General features: G+C 41.7%; 2 protein-coding genes across 2 annotated transcripts in view; both read left to right on the top strand.

Annotated features, from left to right (window-relative positions):
- The first annotated feature begins 686 nt into the window (after window positions 1-686).
- TTC34 (tetratricopeptide repeat domain 34) lies at window positions 687-18,332 on the top strand. Its single transcript, XM_009460997.2, is given in 8 exon segments — window positions 687-1,512; window positions 1,515-2,211; window positions 3,793-4,018; window positions 5,857-6,049; window positions 10,770-10,936; window positions 11,810-12,081; window positions 12,341-12,551; window positions 17,814-18,332. Coding segments are annotated over 8 exon segments (3,111 nt in total).
- Window positions 18,333-19,692: 1,360 nt separating this feature from the next.
- Window positions 19,693-20,432, top strand: part of MMEL1 (membrane metalloendopeptidase like 1) — a 48,295-nt gene continuing 47,555 nt past the window's right edge. Inside the window, exon 1 of the mRNA XM_087755093.1 lies at window positions 19,693-19,901. The gene's annotated coding sequence lies outside the window, so the exon portion shown is untranslated. The remainder of the gene's footprint in view (window positions 19,902-20,432) is intronic.

The raw sequence follows: 20,432 nt of genomic DNA, 5'->3' as shown, positions 1-20,432 counted from the left end.
CTCAGGTATTTGCGCTCTCCGCCCTGCGCAGCCGCGCCCCGCCCGGGCTCTCCCGCTCTCCTGAGGGCCCCTCGGCGGGAGGGCTGGGGCCCAGGTGTGCGGGGCCGAGCGATGGCGCTGGAGCTCGGGTCCTGGCACTAAACTGCATCTTTCCCATTGACTCCTGGGGTAGAAACAGGGAGAAGGTGCGAATTTTCTTCTCCCTTTCCGGTCTCTCGAAGGCAAAGGAGGAAAGGCAAGTGGTGGGCAAAGTATCAAGGTGCTATTGGGTCTCCTCCTTGTCCACCAGCAGCACTGACATGCCATCTGATGATTAAAAATTTGTCAAACTGACATCTCAGCTGGGGAGGACAAAGCCTGGTAGGCCCCCCAGCCCCATGGCCTGGACAGTCAATGGGAAGGGAACACTGACAAGGTTGTGTGGCTGCTTTCTGGCCAATGTTATGTGGCTGTGGACTAAGAACCTCAGTGGTGTTTCTTCTCATAGCTTTGCTCCCCAGGAAGCCTGTCAGTGACAAAACACTGGCTTTTCACAGGACCTAGGCTTGCTTGTGTCTGTCAGTCGGAAAGCTGCCCCCCCAAACAAAAAAAAACCTGTACTCCACAGCCCCTCATGTTATTTATTTTCTGTTTTACAGGCACTAGCCACATTGTGATGCTGCTTGGTGAAGATACAAGTGTTGAAAATGTCACCTCAGGAACTTGCTGCACTGCTCTGCAAAGAAGGGGACCACCATCTTGCCCAGCAGGAGTTACCAATAGCCACTGCTTTCTACGTGGCTGCCTTCAGCTGCAGTGCCTCCACAGCAGTACAGAAAGTGAACTCCTTGGACAAAGGGCTCTGGGAGAAAGTGATAGCCACTCTGGAGATGTGGTGCAAAGGCAAGAATCAGATTCCCAAGATCCAGAGCAAGAACTTGGCTGTTGTCTCCCTCAGTGTGGGAATAGCTGCCATCTTTCTCTCCACCTTAAGTCCCAACAATGTGGTATCCTCAGTGTATAAACTGGAGACCCTGCTCAGGCGAGGATGCTCAGAGGAGGTGGTGAGTAAATGCAATACCCTGCTCAAGGCTAACCCAAAGTACTCAATGGAACTGCTGCTGCTGAGGGCGTTGGCATGCGTGCTGTCAGGGACACAAGGGAAGGGAGTTGCAGACTATATCCAAGCCTTTGTGATGCATCGGGCTGAGGCAGTGGCCTATGTGTGTACTAGGCAAAGGGAATACCTGCCACGGGTCATCCAGGCCTTCTCTAATTGTCTCGCAACATTTCAGAAAGAAAGCCCAGACTGCAGTTCCTTGGACCAGTGGCTGGGCAACTGCTATGACTTCCTGTCTGCAGTGGCACCGGATGATATCTGGGTTTGCAGGGCGCAGGCAGCTTACCTCTTTAAGAAAAGCAAATTTGAGGAGTGTGTGGCAGTTTGTAGCAAGGCCCTCAAGGGCTTCTCAGCTGATAATAATCTCAGAGATGAAAAACCTTTGGGTCTGCTATTGGAACGGGCTGCTGCATATTCTTGGGTGGACGGATGCAGGAAATGATGCAGGATTTAGCAGAAGCCTTTGCAGCAACCCCTGCCCAGGCAATGAGACACTTTGAAGAGCTTTTCTCACCACGTGACACTGAGAGGATAGAAGAACAGGCTAGAACTGTCCTGGAGGTGAAGTTTGCAGCATACAGGGAGGCTGTGCGTACTCGGACTGAACTCAGAGGCAATCATGGTACTGAACTGCTCCCTTCTGTCATCCAGACAGTCCAGTTCCTCCTTCAGATCTCCCCAGGGTCCAAACGTGAGCTCAGTGTTCGGCTAGCAGACTGCCATCTCCTGCACGGACACATCAGAACTGCCCTGGATATCTGTGACCACCTCTTGGCAGCAGAGCAGAAAACTTACTGCAATACTCTCTTAGCATTGCGAGGATTCTGCTCCCTCCACACTCATGACCATCAGCAAGCTCTGCAGGACTTTCAAAAGGTCATTGAGCATGATTCCCCACATCCTAACAGCTGTATTAAAGCCTTATGTGGGCGGGGACTTATCCGGATTTCTGGTGGCAGCCATTACTTGACAGCCCTGGATTATATCACAGCTTGCCAGTTAAAGCTGGAAGAAACCACCTTCACAATCAAGTCCTATGTGCCATGGAACCAAAGAGGACTGCTGCTAAAAGTTCTTCAAGAAGAAGGACAGAAGATGCTCCAGAAGCAGAGGTACCCAGGAGGCAGTTCACCTGTGGGCAGAACAGGGCTTTCTAACAGAAAGAGAGTGGCTTGAGTTGTAGAGAGGGTACTTGCTTCAGATAACTGAGAACAGGGTAAAGACCTTTTTAAAGTTCATAGTTAACATAACAGGTTGAAATAAAACTGCAGGGGTGTGGTTATTCCAGCAAAACATTGTTTTGGTGGTTTGTCAGAATGCGATAGGATCCATGTAGCCAAATCAGCACAATCTTTCTATGGAAGTTAATCCATGATATACCAGTTGGCCTAAGCTAGGAGTGAGCAAGATGCTAGAGGGAATATGACAGAGATTTCTCCTCTAAAGGAGTAGATACACACATAATAAAACAGAATCATTGGTGCTAGCTGGCTCCTTTCACTCTCAGCTCTGAACTGAGGGCTTTGGGGGGCCATGAAGTACCCAGCCCCTAGAAAGTGTACTTCCAAGACAGAGCTGAGGTGCTACTATGCACGTACTTGGTGCTGGCAATCCAAATTCTTTTTTCAGTGTTAACTGTATTAATGTTATATTTAAGGCTGGGAGATCTGAGACAGGAACACCAAACTACTCCAGCTAAATCCATTAGAAAATCCATTAAAACCTGAGTTTGAAGGTAAAAACAAGGTGTAACAGAGGGACTCTGAGGTTTTAATACTTAAAATCGTCTTTCTAAAGATCAGAAGATTGCTCATCAAAGTAGTATCTTTATTAGCTTTTTATTTTTTCCAACACAAAACAAGCTGCTATTTAAATCTAAAAGTTTCAGTGTTTCAAAGTTTTGTCTGATACCACCCCAGGCAAAGTCTTCCATTTTCTCCAAAACTGGCTTTTTATGTTACTTTCTCAGTTTTTGCTCACATGAAATACTAGTATTTCAGGGGAAAACTTGAAAATTTGAACTGGGAAATAGCGTGTGAAAGTTCATCTCGGATGGTTGCTCTTTACAACTGATACCCACATTTATTTAGTCTCTTAATAATTTTAGTGCTATTATGGGCTTTTTCTTCAGTTGCATGACGCCTATTTCATACCCAGTACTTGGGGCCTGCACTCCAGTGGTATAACTGAAGGACAGAAAAACGTGCTAACTCATTCATTGTTGCGCTGGCAGATCGGTGCACAAACACAAGCCCCCTTAGACACACGTCACTGCTTCTGGAACGAGAAGCTACCTATTAACACAGTTCTTTCTAAGTCCATGCAAATTTTAACACACAGCTCTTCATTAGAAATGGTGATTTCCCCTCCTTCTCCCCCCGCCCCGTTACGTTTTCCTTTTCCCATTGTGGTATCAGCTGCAACCACAGATATGAATCATTATTTGTTAACCTTTCTTTAGAGCCATAACTGCTTAAGAACATGTTTTTATAAAGAGGGGTTATGATTACGGAATTAAGTGGCAGAGATATCTGTGGTACTGGATATGATAAAATGTATCATCTCTTTTGATACTGACTGATAGCCTGCTTCTTAGCTTCCAGGTGAGACAAAGAGGCCTTGTTACTCTCATTAGCATTTTTTCCTTGAAGGTGGTCTTTCCCTTTTTCTTAAAAAAATTTTTTTTCCTCCAGAGATGCCCCTGGGGTTTACCAGCTGGCTTCCCTGTTGGTGGAGCTGGACGCTTCTGATGAAGCATCACGGATCCTTTGTGCTGATGCCCTGTACCAGATGGGCTGTGTAGAAGAAGCTCACAAGCTCCTCTTACTCGCACTCTCAGGAAATCGACAAAGCTCTCCCATCCTGGCTAGACTCGCGCTTCTGCAGTTGAAGAAAGGTTTCATGTATGATGGCGACCAGGTAAGGAGCACCTGGCTAGCCGAGAGAATGAGTCATCAGTGATGGTATGGTGAAGAGGGGTAACAACCCTTTTGGCTGATACAGAAGACGCATGGTAGAACTTAAGAGGGACCACCTTAGAGACATAGACTTGTCAGAGGGTGTTCCAAGGGCTTTCAGTTTCCCAGCACAGTGCTCTGCTTGTCTCCTGCTCCTCAGTGTTATATGACAACTGTAAGGCTCTGGCCACCTCACCACGTGGTGCAAAGTCGGAAGCCACCCCATCACACAACCTGTGATGGGTTTTCCAGTGGGGCTGCACCTACACCAACCTGTGCGTCAAGACATTTCTCAGGAAATGGTTGTAAACTGGTAAATGCAGGCCTCACAAGTAGGACTTTCTGTCTGTAGCACAGGCCACACAAGGACTCCTAGCTAAATACAGCCCATTCATCACATGCTATTTAATGGCACTTTTCATCAGAGATTTAACTACGCAGAGCATGACTGAGCATCCTGCCCCTTCTGACAGTATTGATGGGATTGGTAATTTTCCCCTAGGGAAAAGAAGGCAGAACTTCTACCTATCTGATTATCCTAATGAAGCATTGGGGTGGGGGGCAAGAAACAAAACCGGAAGCTCAAATATCAGTCTGCAGTTTTCTGTTTTTAGTGGCTAATGACTTGTGCTTGAAACCATGAAAGAGATTCCAACATGTTAGTTCTCCTACCAAGGATTAGGTAGCTGAATTACCAGGTTCTGCCATCAGAGGGAACTATTGCATTTTTTAAAATCCCATATAAATTCTACTAGCAATAAAGAGGAAGGTTTTGTTGTCACTACTGCACTACTCCCCATGAAAAATAAAAGTTTTGTATAATTTGCTGCCTTTGGGAAGGCTATTAATGAATGACATGACTTTATAGAGTTCATATGTTGCCCTTGGAGGTTGGATTCCTGTCTGCAGCTTCTGCTACAAGTTCTAGATGGAACATATGTGTCATCGAAAACCTGTCTTCAAAATGTTTTTGTCCCACCTGCCTGTCAGCACCCAGACACTTGTATCTGTTAATAAAAATACAGACAGTAATAAGTTCCATGGATGTGTCTGGTGCATCACGATAACTTTGTTCTTGTCCTTGCTTCTCTGGCTCAGATTTGAATGTTGAGTACCTGCTAAGCACATTTGCTTTACCAGAGGAAACACCTTTTGATTCTTTTCCTTAGGAAATGTAGTAAAAAAGTGCTTGGCAATTTTCACTTTAGTGAATGGAGGCAAAGATACCATATGTCAGGCAAGATTCTTTTCCAGGAGGACAGTAGCTTGTGGATTTGAATCCGTACTTTTCCCAGATTCCCAATAGCAATACTAAAAGAAAGACACAGCACTGAACTGATTTTTCATTAATTCACTGATTTCCATTTTACAGTCAAAAGGGGTCACTGGAATCCTTCTGTTCCACAGAAACTTTCTCTCTTTGGGGCAATCATCCTGTGGTTCAGCTGTATTTATAAAAACAGTTAACTGCCAGTCTGGAACAGATGCTGCCCAAAGTAAGCAAAGCAGCATTAGTATTTCCCCAGAATGATTTACACAGCTGCAGTGGTGGTGACAAAAGATAAGCAGCAATGTTTTCTCCAATGTGCATTTGCACTAGGGCCAGCTGATGAGTTAAGTAAAAGAGATCCATGGTCCTTAGCTGGACTGTGGCTGGCTGAAGCCCCAGTGAAATGTGGGGAAGCACTGGGTAAGAACATACGTGTCTCACCAGACAGTAATATTTCCAGCTTTAACATGATTTAATTTATCTTTTCTTGCTAACCTTTCTCTTCTACCTTTTCCTCTCACATCGTTAAGCTGCTAAAGAAAGTGATCAGAATTGGAGATACCTCCTGCCTCCTGACAATCATGGACGTTTTCAAAGATGAAGACCGGAAGTTGATGCAAACTCACTGCCATTTCAGAGCACTGACCATCTTGAAGGACAAACAGGAGGATGCTGACATCAAAGAGGCCATTGCTTACCTTTCCTTTGCCATCATTGCTTCAGGTAGGGTTGTCAAGATACTGATAGGAGATTTACTTCTATGGGAAATCAGATCAGTGGGTAGGCAAGCATGTCCAGCCAATTCTCATCTGTCATTTCCCCAATGAGAAGATTGAAACAGTAGACTTACAAAGGCAGGTGAGGAGCAGGATAAAATTTGTTTAAAGTAGCAACTCATCTGGACCATGTAATAGTGCAATTAAACAGTGACTGCAGTTCTTACAGTCCCGTAAGTAGCTTGTGAACTCCTTGAAATGGGTTGCAAGGGTCCAGTTCAGTTCTACAGGGACATCAGCCCCTTTTCTTCACCTGTCCAGAAAGCCCAGCATGTGATTTTGTTCTGTTGTTTAGCACATGAAATCCTCCTGGAGCACAGCTAAGGATTATTTTAAATTGCATTGTTCACATGCTAAAAGTTAAGTTCAGGCATAAACCACCCTTACTGGGTCATATCAACACAAAGAACCTACAATTCCTTCATAACTTGGAAAAGATCTTTAACATCCTGAACCCATCTATTTCCAGCTGGTAGTTTGAGATTTCCAATCTAATCATTTCCCTGTTTTTCCTGCTCCAGAAAAGTAATGTGCAGAGTGTACAGAAAACACAATGTATGTCTTCTTTACACTTTACAATCTTTTGTTATTGTAGACCTGCTACCAAACAGCGGACTGCAATTACTGTTCAGTTGCTGTAGGTTGCTTCAGAGTATGGACAAATTGATCTGTTACCATAATTTTTTTCATACATAGGGTCACAGATTTTCTCACAAGTACAGCTGTGCTGTTGAACAAACTACATGTTTTAATGTTAGCAGTGCTATCTTCTCAGAGCCATTAGGTTATTTTGCTTTTTATGTGCCATGCTTTCCTTCTTTACTGTGGTTTAAAAAAAGACCTTTTTAGGATAAGCAGTGCAATGCTGTTCTTCCATTGGTAAAGGAAAACCAGAATGACAGGGGGATTCTTCTGTATTTAATGTAGGGAGGCTGTTTTACAGCCACAGATACATGCACAAAATACAGGTAAAAGTCTCAAGGAAATCCTACAGAATTACTTTTCCTTCCATAAAACTTGATTTTTCAGTAAGTAACTCTGCACACAGTTGACTGAGGTAAGCCTGAAGCCTTGCAATGTCAAGAGAAGCCAGGGATTTTTGATCCTGTTGTCCAACTGCTAGGTTGGATGACCATATTTTTGGAAATGTTTCCCTAGAAAATTAAACTTGATCTAGAAAGAGATGAGAGCTTCTTTGAAAATACAACATAATTGTTTCTTAAAGAGATCAAAGCCAAACTTGTGATAAATGAGAGGGGAATTTGGTTCCTGTGAGCAGTTAGTCCTTGAAAGAGTGTGAAGGAAGGGACACTTCACAAAAAATCCCCCTTTCAGAAGAAAGAAGAAGCCTTCACCTATTTGTTGTGTAACTTTTAGAGGAGATGCTACCTGGTAAGTAATTTGGAAAAGTTACTGAAACAGAGCCAGCTTCAGCCCATTTTAGATGAGCAGTGTAGAAGGCTCCCCCGTTTCAGCCTTAGTTTGTAACATCAATTAGTACTCTGAAAACCTTACTGCCAATGAAATTTATTTGGTACCTCCTGTTTCGTTAGAATGAACACACTGTAAGTACAGTCATTGCAGCAAACAACCTGCCTTCTTGTTACAACAGACCAATGAATGTGTAGTTCCAGTGCAAAAGAGTGAATGCACCCACTTACATGCATCATTATCCTAGCTTTTCCTAAGGAGAGAGATCAGGCTAACATGGGAGTGCTTCTGGCATGTTCCAAGTAAAGCCATGTTTGTATGGAAATCTGCCTTTGACTCTGAGCAAATATTATGACAGCAGCATTGAGAAGAAGAGAGATTGGCTTATGAAAATGAAAAAAAAAAAACTGTTAATTGCTTTGAGATGGTTCCATTTCACAGCCCATGCATTCCAGCTTATCAACTCCCCACCTGCTAGAACAGATGCTTGTTAAGAAATAGATATTGTCTTTATGGGAGCCAATTGATAGAGCTCCAGAGCGATAATAACCTTTGGTACAGAAGTTTTAGAGCATATCAGGAAGGAGAAAAAGCCTCATTACTGTAAAAGAATTTCTAGGAGCCTGTCTGCTGGCTCATCTCTGCAGGCAGCTGTGCAAGACGCTGCATTTGCTGACCTCCCTAGGAAAAAATATTTACAGTGGCACTAATGTTTTATCATCCAGTATCGGGATGCCACAGTTAGTGATTGCAACCCTAGGCAAATTAAGATCCTTATCGAAATTGCCTTGAAAGGAAGGAGCGTGTAGATGGCAGAAAGATACATGCTCTGCAACCAGTGAATGAATGGACCATGATTTTCATTGTCAACTATATGTGTTTATTTGGGCAGCACTTACTTGAAAGTAGAGAAAAAAGAATCTTAGTATCACAAATCCCAGTGCATATAAAGTGTGGCAGTAAATTAGTCAGTCTTGTCTGGATTACTGGATGTTGTTTATATCCAAAACAACGTGTACCTTCTGATTCCACTTTATTAAAACAGCCAAATGGCCTTATGCCTCCATCCTCACATATCTTCCTTTTAGTGCTTTCTTGTCTCATTTGTGCTGCTCCTATTCCATCATACTAAAATCTCCAAGGATTCCTTCCAATGAATTGGATCCTAATCCAGCTCAGATCCTGAGATGACGGTCATGTCATTGGTAGGTTGCCTCCATTTGTTGCACATTAATGATGTCTTTGGAGAAAGGTGTGGTGGAGGGATAGATGTGGAGATATGAAGACATTCCCTTTTACAATAGTCTCATCTTTCTTTGCTGCTTTCCAGAGCAGCATGACAATGCTGTCTTTTAGAAGTCCCCTTGAAAATGCACGGAAGGTGATAGGGCAGAATAATAAAGGCTAAAGCTTTCCAGACCTCCACAAAAATTGATAGAAGTAGTTTCATTACAACTGGCAAACATGGAATTTCTCTGTACTGTCAGCTGGCTGAGTCTAGGTATCCCAGAGAAGGTAGAAAAAAAAATTGCCTGCATGGGAAGGTTGAGTGCTTAATAATTGCAGGCCACTCCTTTTGCTTCCTGTGGCTGTTCCTGAGGAGACCCACTCTTGCTGAGACCTTGAGGCAATCAGAAAAGCAGTCATGGATATTTGAGGAGAGACAGTGTTGATCAACATGTGTATTTGTTTTTATTAGAAGCCAGGAAGCTTTTGAGCTAGTTGAGCAATGTGATTTTATGATTTTCATTCTGTTACCTCTTCTACTCATTCAATTTTTATTACAATGTTCTTTTGGCATGTTTAACTAGACTGAAGGCTCTTTGAAGTGGGGCCTTTATTTTTGGTGTGCCTGGCACAGCGTGGTTACTGTTCCCGTCTGGAAAGTTAGAGTTGAGTCACAGTATGACAGTTACAGTTATAAATCAAATTGCAGCCATGCAACTACTCTCAGCAAAGTGCCCTTTCTTTCTGTAAATCACTGTTAGAATTATTTTTTTTCCTCTCTGTACTATTTCCAGAACTGGTTCTTCTGTTTATAACATGCAGAATCTCTCTTTTGTGAAAAATTCATCTTAGTAGCAAAATATATTCCCTGAAAAGTTTTTTTGTGCATACGGCAGCCCAGACTTTTTTATTGCTTCAGGCTTGCCTGTTTCTTGGTGGCCTATAGAGAAAATACGAAGATATATATACTGGTTTCTGCTGTCAGCCACCCATAAATGAGAAATGTGGCTAGCTTTATCTCACAGAGAGAAAGACCAGGCTCACGTTTGTATTCACATTGGTGGGTGAGCCTGCTGGCTGTGTGGGAAAGCTTCTAGGCTGACATTGGTATTATGTTAGCATAACACCCAAACTGCCTTGTCTCTATGTCCCATTAATGTTTCTATGGCTTGTGTCAAACACATTGAAATTACCCCAGCCAGCCGTGAAATATGTGTTTCCCGAGTTAGATGATGACATTCAAAGAAACTGAGTGCTTTTTCTGAGGTTAGATAGGAATTTTGAAGCAAAGCTAAACATTGAACTCCAGTCCTGAGCAGCAACACTGAATGACAACTCACCATTTCCCTGCAGAATGACATTGGTGTGTACACCACAAGACCTAGAACATCAGAGTAGCCTTGTCTTTGTAATACACACCAGGAAACACTTTCAAGACTTCACCAGTGAAAATTCATTCTTTGACAGAATTCTCAGCAGGACACTTAACTGATCCACTACTCTGTTTTGGAAACCAACCTGACACAATTTTTTTTTTTTTTCCTTTCAACTCAGAACTGATAGTATGCAACAGGAATTCCACTGGCAACAAAAATAAAGGAAACTACCACTTAAGTACTCTCATAGTACTTAATCAGGTATCCTCAGGTAAAATGGAATTTTTCTATAGCTTCATATGGATATCCTTGGATATCCTCTCCAGCACCCTCCTAATTCTTCTTCCAGTCACGTCTGTGGACTGCAGTTCCTTACCATAGCACATTTGCTTCCATCCAGCACGCCCCTCTTATTCCAACCTTGCCACAGCTCTGAATAAAGTGATCCTTACTTTTCATTCCTGCAGTCACCATAACACTACGTGTAGATCTACTGCATCATTTTCACTTAGCTGCTTTGAAGCCCTTCAGTGGGGCTTAGTGGTCTGCACACACTGGGATTTACTGCACCCTGATTTAGAGCAGTAGACTTGAGACCTTTCAAGTAAGCATGGCTGCATTTCTCTCCTCCAGGTGGTTATGCTGAAGATTGCCTTCTCATCAGGGCTCGATGTTATGGGCGCCTTGGTCAGAAGAAAACTGCTATTTTTGATTATAATGCCATCCTAAAGGAGGACCCTAAGAACGTGCAAGCTCTGAGTGGACGAGGATTCATTTACCTTACTCTGAAGCAGCAGAAGGTATTATCACTATATTGATTTGCTGGTGATTTTTCTGATGGTATTAAGCAATATTAGTGTAAGGTACCACAGGCTTTGTCATGGACTCACTGAAATCAAGAATTTCTCACAGAATTTGGTCAGTGAAGGCTCTTGTTTTGGCTGGATGTGCAAGTAGTCCACTTGACATTACTGATTTGCTTTCCTAAGTCTAGAGAAAGGAAAACTAAACCTTAATCATAGATCGTATTCACTGTCACTACTATGCATGGATTTGCAGTGCTGCAAACTCTCCCCTATATTTGGTCTCACATTTTTATGACATGATGTTGTGCTAGATGAAAGGTAGCGACAAGAGGAAAAAGAAAGAACAGTTTCAAGGTTTAGCGAGTCCCTCTCCATCGTCTGTGAAAAGCTCATGTGGGCAATTAGCGTTACTTTGGAGACTGCAGTATATCATTGCCTGGAAATCATGTCAGATGTTTGCATGGTTTATTTTCTTGTAATATCGTCAATAGACTTTACCTGCATATCACACCAATCTTACAGTGAATGACACGGTGCATCTCCAATTGAGCGTGTGGATTTATGCTGGTTTATCCTGCTTGCACTTACTCATTCACAGCATCTCTTTCTTGTTGCTGTAAGAATTTTTTCAGTGATAATCTGAGGAGTTTAAAACACTTTGCCAGTAGTCATTCAAGCCTATCTTTATGCTCTTATATCAGCTTTGCAAATGGAAAAGATGCAGCACAAGGACAGGAAAGAGCAAAGAGCTTCCAAAGGCGTGCAGCTGACCTATGGGACAGCAGAGAACTGAAAGCACCTGAGAGAACAAATTATCAGTACGTTGTTATTGCTACCATTTCATTTTTTGGTCTTGTTTTTACATAGGAGGCAGTACAAGATTTGATCTCGGCACTGAAAGTGGAGGCCGGAGCAGTGATCCCAGCAATCCTGTCTTTAAAGCCTGAAGCCCAAGGGTTGATCACTCAATGGCTTCTTCAGCATGGCAGGACTGCGTTAACTGAGCTTGTTGCTACTAAAGACCTTTCAAAAGAAGAAACCCTCAGGGATCTTCTCATGATTGCAAAAGCACTAATTAAAATTTGCAAGGATGCACAATATCACATCTTCTACATAGATGTTTTGATTGCAAATGGTAAGTTCCCATTCTTTTACATAGCTGATCAGACAAAGTGAATGAGCAGTAAATTAAAAGAAAGTAAATATTACATGGCAAGTGTATTGTTGTATAGTACTTTTCAAGAGAAGTTTGCAAATATTTTGGGAAAGGGTATGAAGTAAGTAATACCCTTAGATGTGGACAGGCTACCTAAATCCTGCTTTAGAAAGTTTTCTGGATGTTTCTTTCTCCACATGGAATGGGTTATATAGCTTGTACTGGTGTTAACCAACAGGAAGGTATGAAGAGGCCCTTGATCACCTTCAGGACGCATTTGGCCACTCTCTTGCTGATGATTTTGCTAGTGCAAGACTAGCTGTGCTGCAGCTGAAGAGGAGGAACGTGCCAGTGGCAGCTCACTCATTCAGCATCCTAGCTAAGAAAGATGAAAGAGAATTGGGGTTTCTCCTGAACTTTGTAGACGCTAAGCAACAGCAGCATCTCTCTCAGGTACAATCCTTTTTTGATGTGACATCTGTGGATTCAGTAGGGAAAGAAATAGGAAGCAAAATTAGGCCACGGAGATTTTCCCTGCCTTGTCTTTAACAGAAGTGTGTGGGAAGACCATTTATCAGATGAACGAGGAACAAATTGGCTTGTTCCTCCAGCCTTCACTTCAGCCAGAATAGGGAGTTGAATCCAAACTTCTTTCGTTGCAGTGACCTTGCTCCAGTCTATAATAATTCATCATTACCACTTATTACCACTTGGGGGAATTTCTTGTTGGTCTCCCTTGCATGAGACCTGTTTAGTCCCAATGCTGAAATGCAGGGGATGTGAGGGGCAGCAGCCACAGATTTAACAAGATCATTGCTAGTATTGTACTCTGTATGAGTTACGTGGTGCTCGTAGCTGCCTTCTGGGGAAGGGGCGTTCATGTTTTGTTCATTTTCTTGATGAAATGAAACTGAAGGTTCTGATTCAGTCACATTAAATGCTTCAATCCTTTTTTCCCCTGTTGTGTAACGTTTAGAAATTTAAATATATTCACGTTTTTATAAAATGACTAGCCTTTGAGGTTGGCATTGGTTTTCTTAGATAAAACTGTTCAACACAAAAATGGCACATTGCTCTAGTCCACCCAAGTATGTATTTTTCAGTATTTTTTTCAAGTTTCTCCCCCAAAGTGCATCCAGCTCTGAGAAAGCATCTCCAATAATAAGACAGGACAAGGTCAGATTGATGGTGAGGAGTTTTAACATTCACTCAAGCATCTGCAATTCTGATTACCCAGAAGCTCTGTGTTCTGAGAATCAGTTTGCTTCCTTTTATTCAATTTGTAGACTGTGTGCACCCTGGTGAGAAGCTATATTGTTATACTTTCTCCCAGGTTATAAAACAAACAACGTGCTGATATACTTAATGCATCTTGAGAGGAGTACTTTGTATGTATTTTAGCAAAACAGCAGGAAGATATAAGTAAACAAGTATTAATTTACCGGTCCCTAGATATACCCCATTACAGGGAAAAGAGCCCCTCTCTTCTGAATAATCTAAAAAGTTCAGTCTTATGGGGAAGAGTTTGAAGATTTTAGAGCCAATTTTCAATCTTTCACTATATAAAGTTGATAAAGACACAATCAGGAATGTGTCTATGGAGGCCCTAAGGAGGTGTCTATAAATGAAGATATATTTTACAGCTGCCACGTCACTCGTTCTGTATGGAAGCCTCCCAGCTAAGTCCATCCGTGCTGCTTTCCGAGAAAACACAGGAGCGATTTTCTTATGCTGTCAATAAGAAAAAAAAAAGAGAAGAAAAAAAAACCAAACTAATTTTGGTACAGCTTAAACTGCACTGATGTATTAGGAACTCACTGGTGCCACAGATTAGTGAAACCTTTAAAATGGGAGAGGCACTTTATTTCTGTCTTTTTTTGGCAGCTGTCAACAGGGTCTGGAATAAAACCCTGTACTGGTAGCTTATTTATCATGAAAGATTTCTCTGCCACTTGAGAGAATAGGGGTGGCTGGACTGATTTCAAGACTGGAACTCAATACCAGTGTTGGAAGTAAAATAGAGGTTTGGGTTTTGGTTTTTTTATCTTTAATCTTGTGCTTTTGTTCAACTGAGAAAACATATGGACTCCAGCACCTGGGAGTCTTTCCATATTCTCTAATCTTCAAAGATTTACTGAGTGTGATTACTTTTATTACTGATTAGCCCAGAATCACAAAGGTTTTTTTAATATGTATTTTGTGACAAGGGGATAAGCGTGTACTTTGCTGGAGTGGGGAAGGAATCGGTTAATTCACCTGCCCGGTGTCTCAAAGGATTTTCCAGTAGCACTTCCTTTTGCCTGCAAGGTTACTGCAGTTTGTGTGTGAAAGGAAGATCTCGGTAAAAGCAAAAAAGCTTACAGACAAAATTAGTGCCCAAAACCCAATGATGGCCTGCCTTTGCCATGTAACGACACTCCAGGGGAGCGTGTTCTTTCTGTTACCTCCATTTCATAAGTAAGGAGACTGAAGCAAAGAAGACTTTAGTGGTTTATGCTCAGCCCTCAGTCTCAGCACTCCAGGCACAAAAGTATTACTGCCACATTGTTTTAGACTGTTTGGAGATTACAGGCATTATAGAAATGTGTCATCATTATCCTGGAGTCTGATCTGAAAAGCTAAAAATAATTCTACATAAGCTGAATAGGAAAGGGTGGAGGAAGGAGAGCTCCTTGATGTACTGATTTTTTTTTCATGAAAAACAAAGCAATAAAATTCTTCCATTATTTATAGTCTAAGGGGTCCCATGCTAAGAAATTTGTAAACAACGGGGAGAGCCACATGGGAATAGGAATCTGAAAGATTTATTAAACTGCAAAAGGTCAGAGGAAGGGAGTTTGCTTGCCGCTAGAGCAGCTTCAACCCTTCAGTTTCCTATGTCAGAGGTTAAATGCATGACTGATTGCTAGCTCCTTGCCCAGATCCTCAGAGCTGCACTTTCTGTTGGCTGTTGACATGCCATAGGATATCCAGAGCCGACTCCTACAGAAATGGTCTCAAAAGCTATATGGTCTCTGTCAGAATTAGGCCCTCAGCCCAAGGTAAAGTTGCCATTCCACATGCCTTCGTGGCCTGTAGACCCCAAATAGGGTCTGCAGGTAAAGACAGACAGACTTCTTCCAAACTGTTCTGAAAACATCCAACCCTCTTCCAAAGCTCAATGCTTATCAATCCATCTTTTGGTATTTACTGCTCAGAGACTAACCCTCAGCCACAATTCCCTGTCCGTTAACCTCCTCACTTAGTTGCTTTCTAAGGAATTGAACCTTGGTCAATTTCAAGATGAGATTAGTCACTAGGGACTGGAACCAAAAATGCAACAAAAATAGGTGTATTTTCAGTCCTTCATTGCACAGTGAGGTAACTAGATGGTAGAAAGGGACACAGAGCCGTAATCCAGGACACAGCCCAATCACCAGTCGCTTATGGCCTGCCAAGCCCTTTCCAGATGGCACCAGAATCATTTCAGTCTGGAAGCCATAATCAAATCTTTAGTGACAAGTCTGAAGATGGACTACAGTTCATCTGTGAATGGACTACATAGCCTGCTCTTGGCCTTCCAAAGTTACCTGCAGCAAGGCTCATGGCGAAAAAGTACTTCTTAAAAGCCACATGGCGTATCCATCTGGCTTTCTACGCGCTTCCTATATCTTCTTTCCATAAGTTGTCTTTTCATATTTACCTTTGTTCAGAAGATGATGTGCAAGTAAGCTGCTAATTAATCCAGCTGTGTTATACACCAAAAATGAGTCCCAGCTCAGTTCCTTTAAGTCAGGCAGAGCCAAAAGAGAATCCAGCTGCCTAATACCCATGTTTACTCCATCAGTGAAGATGAGAGAGAATTATTTATTCTCAGATTCTCCTTTTTCCTCCAAGTACAGCAGGAAATCCAGAATCTTGTGGCTTGCTTACTTTGGGGACCATCAGTGAAATGTGAAGAAGTCAAAGCAGTGGCTCAGTTAATAAGTGGCAGCATCGTATGTGGTGCAGTAAACCAAAATGATCCTGGTTAGCACCCTAGCAGGTTCAGCATTAGATTAGTCATTCAGGAGAACAACAAAAATTACTTTTTTCTTCTGCCATTGAAACAACAAATGCACTTTTAAAGGCTGAAAATTACACTTTAACTATATGAATGCAAGGTATTTTGAGGAACCACACTGTGCTCTTTAAAACAATATGATCTAGAACTTTAGAATTTCTAGGAAAAAAAAAATCTCTTGTCAGGATGCTCCTCACGTGCAGGTGCAATTCCACCTTGATCCCTTGTTAAAACCCTGCCACTGAGAAAATGCTTGCATTGACTGGTTGCCTTAAAAACACTTGAAAGGACAAACTAGATTTGCTGCTCTTTAAATGTATACACAGACAGACATCCGAGATGTTTTTGGACAGGCTGCCTTACAATTTATGGCCAGAACTATTAAAGCCAGTGATTGACACTATTTGAGGAGAGGTCCTGTCTCTATTTCTATGTGTGGAAACTGAGAGACTCTCTAATAAATATGACTACATAAAAGGATTTTACATTCCTTTATAGCAAAATAACCGGGGTAGAATTCTTCATAAACTGTTAGGAATGGCTAAATTATTTCACGTGACTGGTCTCAGATGAGGTGCTCAGACTTGACCTGCAATATTGATCCATTTCATCCAGAACCTGTTTTCCTTAGTTCTGTTAAACAGCAATCAGTTCTAATCCAAGTCAACCAAAATAAAAAGACAAAGCAAAGAGACTGAAAGACCTGACCTGTCAAGTGTGGCTCCTGAGACAGTGGCTGGGCTAACTGAATTTTGGGGAGCCACAAGCATCCAAAGGCAACGTGTGATATCGCATGGAATGAGATTGATGAAAACATTTAACCTGTGCTTGAAGTCTCAGCTTGTTTGGCTCAGCCTTCTGTAAGACCTAAGCTGCTGGTGGCAGTCTTGTTTATAACTTAAATATTCACTCTGCTGCAGCATGTTAAAAGCTTTGTTTATTACCAATAAAGGGAAATAATGAAAAATCCATTTGAGGCAAATAGTTCTAATGGCGTTTTCTTTATTGACCTTTATGAACCTAAAAATTATGCGGCTCTTTCTGCCTTCTCTGTTTTCTTGTTGTTGTTTTTCCCTTCAGATAAGAGCAGATAGTTCACTTGCGCTGGAGATTAATGATTAGCAAAGCCATCAGTTGGACATTTTTTTCCTATAGCTTGGGTAAAATTCAGTGGAGACCAGCCTTCATTATTAGCACATGCAAATATTTGTGGGGCAGTACATGGGGCTAATTATCTATTGACCAGAAGGTGCAATTTCCATATAGTCACCTGTTAGAGCAGACCATGGCAGAAATTTGGTTTCATGAAGAGAACACTGTCTACTTCTAGAGTTTGGTCTATTCAGTTTTCAGTTCATGTATCATTCCTAAGGAACGTAAACAACTTCAGAAGAAATGTTCTGAGAAAGTTTTAGCAAAACATGCAGAAACAAAGAAGAGTGGTTCAGAAACTCTGGAGAGAACAGCAAGTGCCCATTGATCTGAGATTTTTGTATCTGCATGCAAAAAAATATGCCAATTATATGTTCTCCAACTAGATGCAATTTCAACATTTGAAAAAGTATCCAAAATTTCTTAGTGTCTCTGTCTACCTGTGGTCAGTCCAGACTAGATATTTTACTCTTGTCTTTTCACTTTCAATAACTAATATTAAAGTAACTTTCTCTTCACAGGTAGCAGCCCAAGAAGGAAATGTGTTGGTTAAAGAACATCACTATGAGAAGGCTCTTGGTTATTACACCCTGGCTATCTTGACAAGCAAAGATAATCCAAGGTATCTCCGACAGAGAGCCACTTGCCTTACACACCTGAAAAAATATGACAAAGCTTTAGAAGATATGGAGAAAGTGATCCAGAAGCATGGCTGTAACAGTCTTAAAACACGCGTTGAGGACCATTGCTCAAAAGGACACCTGCTACTGTCAGTGTCTGAGGAGGAAGCAGCAGTTCAGCAGTATATTGAGGCGCTGCAGTTAGACGAATCTATAGCATTGTGCAGCATCATGAATGGCCCTGGCAGTGAAATTTTAACCAAAACATTTCATAAGATTGCACAATATAATTTTGAAATGCAGCATTATGAAGAGGCCTGGAAAATCACAGACTATGGTCTTAAAATTGATAAAAATACTGAACTTAAAAAGCTGAAAACAAGACTTAAGCGAGAGGCATCAAGCTGCAGCATACATTAATTTATCTGTTTTGGGAATTTCCAGCATCTGCTTTTCGTTTGAGAGTTTGTTTGTGAGGCTGCAAGAATAAGGGAAAGATGAGAAGCTCGTGATAAATATGCGATGGACATGGCACTGAACGTGGTACAGCAAGACTAGAAGTAGAAAGGTTCAGGGAGTGAAACAAAACTGACCAAGAGAGCTATGAGAAAAAGACAAACTGCAGTATTCAGTATACTTTAAAATTATTGTGGATGTATGTAAACTCCCCCTTGTGAAGAAAGCATTTTGTCTGGCTAAACTGAACTAATTCTAACACATGGGTTCCAATCAAAGTGAAGAAAAACATTCAAATAGCTTGCAGTTTATGAATAATAATCGTGTATTTCCTTGCTATTTATTTGGTTAGCTTTAACACATACTGTTCAATTAAGTAGCCTTATTTTTATGGGCCAGTCAAAAAGATCAGTCAAAAGTAACATTTGTAATGTGTTTGTGAAGGACCACATGCATTACAACACTCGGACGACCCACTCCTGAATGGAAGGAACTGCCCTTATCATCTAGTGGATTTGCAACGGTCAGCACCAATACAGTGGAGTGGAGCAGTACAAATGCCAAGTAAACTGTTTTTCTGTCCCAGGGAACATAAATAATATGAAGAACGAGACTCAACAGAGATGAAACATTCAATCTAGTGACTAATACCCCGTTATCTGGGACACACGGGCAGCTCTACTCCAGACTTCACCTTGGACTTCAAGATCCCTGTGTCTCAGTTTGCCAGTGCAGAGTCATGGAGATAATCTCTCAGTGGGGGTGTCTACAAGAGCCCGCTAAATATCATCTTTCACACTGCTGGGTGTTGGTGCACAAAAGACAGCACTGGAGTATGAACTGATCAAGAAGTGGTCAATGTCCAAGCAGGAGGTCGGGGTTGGAGGCAACAGCCACGATGGTAATATGATTGCTCTGCAGTGATTCAGCACTCATTCTTCATCCTCCATGCTGGACAGCATGGGAATCAACATCTCCCACGCTCTGAGGGGTTTTGCCCTCTGTCACACATGTAGCTTCACCACTGTAAGGACAGCTAGGCTCAGGGGGCAGCACACAGTGCCGATATACCCAATTTCTGCGTGGTTTGGTGTTTCTTCTGCGCAATGGGAGTCATAGCTTAATTTAGAAGCAGCGTGCCTATGCTGTGCAAAAAGGAAACAATGAGGTGGGGCCCAAACCAACACACATATATTTGTTTTGACTGCTCCAAGTGAATTCCTCCCAGTGTTTTTGGAGTGTAATAACACAACCACGAAGACAAATAGCAACCACTACTGAAAACAAAGATTAAAGCAGTACTAAGAACTGCTTTGATTAGGATGAAAGGGAAATGGAACGTTTTCTTTTTTGTTACATTGTTTTCTGAAAGGCAACATTTTGTTACGTTGTTTTCTGAAAGGCAACATTCCTTCCAGAGTGAAACTTGATTCAGCAGCCATGCAATCAACCCACTAGGCAATGATACCATCTGTACCCTTCCATCTTTTTTTCTTCTCCGCATGCTCCTTTTTTTCTTCCCTAAGAGTGCAGGTAAGAGTGGGCTTCTTTCCTTTCAAATTCAAGAAAAGTTACTCTGCTTTTAATCTAGTGACACTGATGAATACTTTTTGCTCCTAATTGGTGTCAAGATGCTACAGGCTGATTTCTTTCCAAGCATGAAATTATATCCTTAAACAACTGTTGGCTATATTTGTAAGCTGAAAGAAATAACTTTGTTCATTTTTCTTCAAATAGCAATCAACAGATAGGAATTTCTGTGTCTCATGGTGAAATTTTTGAGCAGCAGTTGTTTAGGGCTTTGAATTTTTTTTTTTTTTACTTGATTTTTGTTTTGGATTTTTGATTGACTGGAATAATAAATCTCTTTACAGCTTCACATTGGCTATTCTGTTAGCATTCCCTCTTTTAGTTGCAGGTTTAGTTCAGTGTCAGTCAGCCTATAGTTTCTTTAACAGTTTGATCCTTCTGTGGCTTTTAGAATAGAATAGTTGTGGTTGGAAGGGACCTACAATGATCATCTAGTCCAGCTGCCTGAGCAGAAGTTAATGCATATGATTAAGG

Source organism: Nipponia nippon, unplaced genomic scaffold (assembly GCF_047370975.1).
Source record: "Nipponia nippon isolate SJK-2023a ecotype South Korea unplaced genomic scaffold, ASM4737097v1 scaffold_19, whole genome shotgun sequence".
In the NCBI taxonomy this organism is placed as follows: domain Eukaryota; kingdom Metazoa; phylum Chordata; class Aves; order Pelecaniformes; family Threskiornithidae; genus Nipponia; species Nipponia nippon.
The sequence above is the reverse complement of the archived record's forward strand: the minus strand, read 5'-3'. Positions and strand labels throughout refer to the sequence as shown.